At 43.4% G+C, this 6,665-nt stretch overlaps 1 protein-coding gene across 1 annotated transcript; it reads left to right on the forward strand.

Moving 5' to 3' along the window:
* The first annotated feature begins 1,600 nt into the window (after positions 1–1,600).
* LOC147887517 (pentatricopeptide repeat-containing protein At5g39350-like) lies at positions 1,601–4,468 on the forward strand. Its single transcript, XM_087394329.1, has one exon. It carries the CDS (start codon positions 1,601–1,603, stop codon positions 4,466–4,468), a length of 2,868 nt encoding a protein of 955 aa, XP_087250455.1.
* Positions 4,469–6,665: the final 2,197 nt, after the last annotated feature.

Consider the following 6,665-nt stretch of genomic DNA (forward strand, 5'->3'; position numbering starts at 1 on the left):
AATCCACAAAGCAGCAATATACCCTCTATCTCCATGCCTTGGCCTCCTCTATGGCACTCCTAAGTGTCAGGATGTGATCCATGGTCCCGTGGTCACGTCGAAAGCCTGCCTGTCCATCTGTCTAAGTCCCTGCATCTCTGCATAGCAACTGACCTCCATATCTAGCACTAAAGCATATACCTTGGACATGAGATGCCCGATCATAATGGTCCTGTAGTTACTTGGATCCATGGGATCTCCTGCCTTATGGATAGGTCTGATAGTGTTGAGGGTCCAAGTGCATGGGAAGTCGAGACAAACTACTTCATTAAATAGCTTTGCAGGAGAGGGGCTAGGATATCAATCATGTATGCAACAAACTCGATGCATAGTCCCTCATGATCCTTCACTCGACGATTATGAAGTTTCATGATTGCATCTTTGATGCCCCCCTTAGTGAAAAGAGTGCAAGAGGTAGGTCGTGGTATGTGTGAGAGATCAGGTGGTGTGGGCTAGTCAAGGATGTCATAAAGTGTGCGGGCGTACTTGTGCCAAACTTGAGTGTCTATGAATGGTCAGGGGGGCCGCCGTTCAAGAAACCATCGCTAAAAGTCTTTGGAATTATTATTAAAAAGAATGTTCAATAATTCATCCTCGTTTTGGCGAACAAAGTTTAGTTTCTTTTGGTGAACTAGATTGTGATACTCGCGGTAACATGTCTGGTTCACTTGGTAGGCCATGTTGGGATTTGAATTGGAGTTGTCAGCAAAGAGCCTTAAACTCGTCATCATGCCACCTATTACATGGCACGGACCCTAAAGGCAGTGGACGGTTAGAACGTGTATGAGAAGGCATGAAGGGCAGCTTCGTGTAGTGATTGGCTAATCAACACGGCCCGGTCCTCTAGGAGGGGTATGTGGTCAATATAGGTGAGTAGAGTATGGGTGAGAGGCTGTGGTCAAAGTGTATGTCGTGACAGGTAGTGTAGGTGGGTAGAGCAAGGCGGGGAGTGGTGATATTGAAGAAGAGGTGAGAGAATAGAAGGGGGCCACTTGGCAACAAACAGTGTGGGACACTTTTTAACAAAAGTGTAACTAGAGCGTTGCCTGGAAGGCAGTGCTAACAAATATGCCCCACCTTTTGCAAGCTTCTAGAGCTTAGGCTTGACCACATCCAACATACCAGAGAGTGTTTTTCCCCTCCTTCAACTAGACGCTTTCGATCAGCTTCTTGATCTTGCTTAGCCACGTCTACCTTAAGCATGACCAAAGCATCCTCATCTGCCAACGACGAAAACCCATCTCGAGCGGGGCGCTCCCAGGCGACGTGGGAACTGTGGCATTTTTAAGCATTCCCACTCATGTGTCGACCTTGGGAACATCTCTTCTAAGGGGCGAATACTCCCCTAACCATGACTCTAATAGGGGAGCGATAATTCTCCAATGTAACGTATATGAAACTCCCCACTTGAATACAGAGATATCTTCTGGAGAATGGCTGCACAGTTTCTCCACTTTATAAGATTCTTTGCTCACCTTTTCCAGCGCCACAGCGGTTGTCGAATGAGACAGTCCTTAATTTAGAACTTTTTACTCGAAAGCATGAGTACACCTTTCCTTTCATGTATAAAGGCAAGGTATGGGGACCCTTGCCGTCCAATTTGTCAACCTGGGATTCTAATAATGTCAGAAACCGGCACAGGACTGTGCAACGAAAGCTTAATGTCCTTGAAACCCACAGATATTTTAGTGACTATTCATGCACCGCGAAGCTTGATGTCCTTGACTCCCAAATTTACTTCACCGAAAATCCATCCACAGCGGAAAACCAAGAGCGTAAACATACTAATGAGTCCGAACATGAAAAGCTGGAAGATTATTGGTTCAAGGAGCGATGGAGGGAGGCCCATTTTAAAAGAGGGCTTTTGGGTCGCTTCCACATTCAGAGAGATCCAACTACTTATGCTTCTCTTTTGGAATATTATGGAAATGTGAAGGCTCTGCTGGAGGGGAAGCATATCCATCACCAAATGCTAAAAAATGGACATGATAAAAGTAAATACTTGGGAAACCTCCTTGTGCAGATGTACATAAAGTGTGCGGCTTTTGAAGATGCAGGTGTTTGGTTTACTACGATGCATGATCGGAATGTCTTCTCATGGAATCTCATAGTGGGAGCATTCATTCGGCATGGGAATGGTAGCAGGACTTTTGATCTGTACTGTCAAATGCAGCAGGAAGGAGTGTTGCCAAATAAAGTCACCTATGTCAACATACTTTCTGCATGTGCCACTCATGCAACCATATCAGAAGGTGTGCAAATACATGCTCAAATCGCACAAAGCTTGTTTGAATCAGATGTTGTTGTAGCGACCACCTTGGTCAATATGTACAGCAAGTGTGGCAGCCTGCAAGATGTTCAGAGAATGTTTGACAGAACGGTCGATCGGGATGTGATCTTATGGAATGCCTTTATTGCAGCTTATGCTCAGCATGGGCATGATACACAGGCCCTAGGTCTGTTTCACCAAATGCAATGGGAAGGAGTGATGCCAGACAAGGTCACCTTTGTCAGCATTCTTTCAACATGTTATAACAATGCAGCCCTAGCTGAAGGCAAAAAGATGCATGTATGCATCAAAAGTAGTGGCTTAGAATCTGATGTTATTCTAGGCAATGCACTTATCAGCATGTATGGTAAATGTGGCTGCCTGGAGTCTGCCCAGATCATTTTCGACCAGATGAACCAGCACGATGTGATTTCATGGAATGCCATGGTTGCGGTGTATGGCAAGCATGGGCTTAGCCATGGAGCTTTCCACCTGCTAAATGGAATGCACCACGAAGGAGTGATGCCAGACAAGGTGACATTCCTGAGCATTTTTTCTGCATGTACCAGCCGAGAGCTCTTAGGTGAAGCGAAAAAGATTCACGCCAGCATCATGTATTGTGATCTTGGATCAGACGTTGCTGTGCGAAATGCACTTATCAATATGTATGGTAAAAGCGGCAAGCTGGAGGATGCGCGGAGGGTATTTGATGGCATGCTTGAGGCTGATGTGGTCTCATGGAATGTCATGATTGCTGCATATGACCAGTGTAACCACAGTAAAGCAACCTTGCAGCTCTTTGACCAAATGTCTCAGGAAGCAATCATTCCAGACAAGGTCAGCTTCGTCAGTGTTCTAACTGCATGTGCCAGTCAAGGAGCTCTAGCCAAAGGCAAGCGCATACACTCATGTATCATAAACAGTGTATTTGAGTCAGACGTTGGCATCCTAAATGTCCTTATTACCTTTTATGGCAAGAGTCGTAGCCTGCAGGATGCACAGAGGATGTTTGATATCTCAATGGAACGGGATTTGGTTTCTTGGAATGCCATGCTTGTGGCCTACTCCCAGCATGGGTGTGGCAAAGAGGCCCTACAATTGTTTCACACCATGCAGCATGAAGGAATGATCCCTGACAAGGTTACTTTTGTGATAGTTATTGATGTGTTCGGCAATGAGGGAGCTCTGGCTGAAGGAACAAGGTTGCACACTCATATAGTAGATAATGGACTTGAGTCAGATGTTGTTGTTGCGACTGCCCTTGTCAACATGTATGCAAAGTGCAACAGTCTGGAGAGAGCACAGTTGATGTTTCAGAAAATCTCACTGAGGAATGTTGTCTCCTGGAATTCCATGTTATCAGCATTCGTCCACCATCGGCATGGTCATCAGGCCCTCCAACTTTTTGATCAAATGCAGTGTCAAGGAATATTCCCAGACAAGGCATCGTATGTTAGTATTCTTTCTGCATGTTCCAACCAGGTTTCTTTAGACAAAGGCAGAAGAATACATGCTTCCATCATGTCTAGTGAATTTGAGTCATCAGATGCTGTCTTAAATGCTCTTGTAAGCATGTATAGCAAATGTGGCAGCCTCCAGGATGCACAAGGTATTTTTGACAAAATCCCTGGCCGTGATTTGGTATCATGGAATGCTATGATTGCAGCATTTGCTCAACATGGACATGGAAAGGAAGCCCTGCAGTTTTTTAACCAGATGCAGCAGATAGGAATCACTCCTGACAAGGTGACTTTTATTTGCCTTTTCTCTGCATGTAGCCATGCTGGTCTGTTAGATGAGGGCCGTACCTTATTGACCAGCATGAAGAGAGATGATAGAGTCACGTTATCTGCAGAGCATTATGATTGTATGATAGATCTATTTGCTAGGGCAGGGCTTTTAGATGAAGCCGAGGATTTAATCAGCAATATGCCATTTCAACCTACTGTTGTATCATGGATGACTTTGCTTGGTGCCTGCAAAAATCGGCTTGATGTGGGGCGGGCAGAATGTGCTGCCAAGCATATGTTTGAACTGGATCCAAAGGATATTGACCCATATGTCTCACTATCAAATATCTGCACTGCGGCTGGTCTCATAGATAATGCAGAAATTACCATGCATTTTATGATGGGCAAGGGGCTGAGAGAAGTGAACTGAAGATCAAGGAAAATGCATGAATCCTCTGTGGACAATGATGAGCACATAGATGTGTTGAGATGGCTTGAGGTCTCTGAGAAGGAAGAAAGTGGGTTAGCAATTTAGAGGTCACAGATGAATCATAGCCCTGTATTTTGAAAACTAGACCTCTTAGAACACTTTTTTCCACAGGAGGATGACCTTTTTTATGTTTACATTGTGGATGACATCTCTCAACCGGATGCAGGACATGGTTTTGATTTGAGGCCTGAACAAAGCCAGGTGACAAGCAACGCTTTTAGGTGAAGCAGAGATTCATACATCCTATTTTAAGGACATCATGAAGAGCTCAAAGAAGAACTACATTAATACTATGGTTGATAATGTGATGACCTCTATTATAGCTGCAAGAAGTATGAAAAAATCTATAAATCAATGAATAGATGATAAAAATAAGAAACCATTTCATTGATTGAGATTGGAGAATTGGAGGGGTGGAGGGCAGTAAAAGTTGAAGGGGAAGTAAATAGATAATTAAATAATTAGTTCTGGAGGGTAGGTTTGAAGGGAAAAAGGTAGCCTAGAAAAAATAAAAAATAAAATAATTAGTTGAGGATGGAGATTGATCACATCATATGCAGCTGAAAATATTATGGCAGAGAAGAGGATTCATCATTTTTACAGCTCAGCAGAAGGATCGATAAAATTGCTAGTCTTTGCTAATACCAGCGGGCAGGAGCTGATCATGAAGGTACTGGATTTTTGGAGTAGCACACAGGAAGTTTTCAAGCAGGAAATGCACGTTCAAGCAGAGTGCACCACGTGTCAGACTTCCGAAAGAGCCACCCATCATCAGCTGCCTAGCCATCCTCTCTCCAGTTCCAAAAGGGATTGCCTCGTTATGAAGACCCTCAAAAAGTGCATTATGAAAGCCAATCTCTCCCAAATCCACGTCTTCTGCTGCCATGTTCAAGTAGTTTGCTACACCCCATTTCGAGAACCATTTCTCGTGTGTCTGCACATAAGATTTACTCTCGTGAGTCTAAACATTTTTTGTATTTTCTCTATGTCATTCCATGAAGAATCAGACATATCGCCTCCCCACACTTCTACCCTGTATAACACGGAGAGAGAGAGAGAGAGAGAGAGAGAGAGAGAGAGAGGCTTTTCAGACGAAGCCAATATGCACGAGGAATGACCCCAGTACCATGGGCGTTAATCCATTGGACATCAGCGAGCAGTGTAAGACTGTAGTGGGTTACAGCAGCACCAACACAAAAAATAGAGGGCAAAGATGTGAGGAAAAAAGAGGCCCTGCTGTGATCATGGCATGGATTAAGGTTCTAACAGTCTCATGGCCTTAAGGAAGATGATCCTTACAATGTCAGCTTCAGAACTTTTATTGAGTTTGTGCCATACGAGATCATGTCCAGAACTAGAGCAGATGCATGAGGCCACTTGAGAAGATTTGGAAATGAGATCAATGAATTTGTTTGCACAACTTTTAATGAAACGAAAGAGGAATACAAGACTTTGTAGGAAGTATGAGGACGTTGATCAATCAATTGAGTGCTGAACATTGACAACACTACTACGAGGATCTAGCTACTTAGATGAAATCTATGAAGATACTGAATCCTATGAAAACCTTCAAAGAATTCTTGTAACAAGCAATAGCATGGGGCAAGGCAGTATGCCCATAACCAAAAAAAAAGAAGAAAAAAGTTTAAGAAGATGAAAGCGTTGATGAAGAAGAATATTTGTCCGCTAGACATAGGGAAGCAAGGCATTAACCAAGAGCACCACCAGCTGCTTAAATAGCTATAAAGTCAAGGAAACCTCTGAACAAATGAAAGACCTTGTAATAAATGTACCAAGGCACACCATATGGCCAATAAATGTTGAGCTAAATTCTAAGGGATCTTGAACAAATTTGGACACATTGTATAGGAATGCTAGAATTGGTCCTAATAAACACTGGAAGCAAATCAAGTATCTCAGGATGACTGAGGAATTCAAAAGTAGCTTTATTCCCCAAGCCCTGAGCCAAATTCTAAGGGATCTTGAGCAGATTTCGACACATTGTATAGGAATGCTAGAATCGGTCCTAATAAACACAAGAAGCAAATCAAGTATCTCAGGATGACTGAGGAATTCAAAAGTAGCTTTATTCCCCAAGCCCTAAAATGCAAGATTGAGGAAAGCCATAGTTCGGGAA

The sequence above is a fragment of the Dipteris shenzhenensis genome, chromosome 23 (assembly GCF_047967505.1).
Source record: "Dipteris shenzhenensis isolate YYH24624 ecotype China chromosome 23, Dip_SZ_1.0, whole genome shotgun sequence".
NCBI lineage: Eukaryota > Viridiplantae > Streptophyta > Polypodiopsida > Gleicheniales > Dipteridaceae > Dipteris > Dipteris shenzhenensis.

Coding starts and splice junctions, on each gene's coding strand:
- LOC147887517 (XM_087394329.1), top strand. CDS start 1,601: ATGTATAAAGGCAAGGTATGGGGACCCTTGCCGTCCAATTTGTCAACC.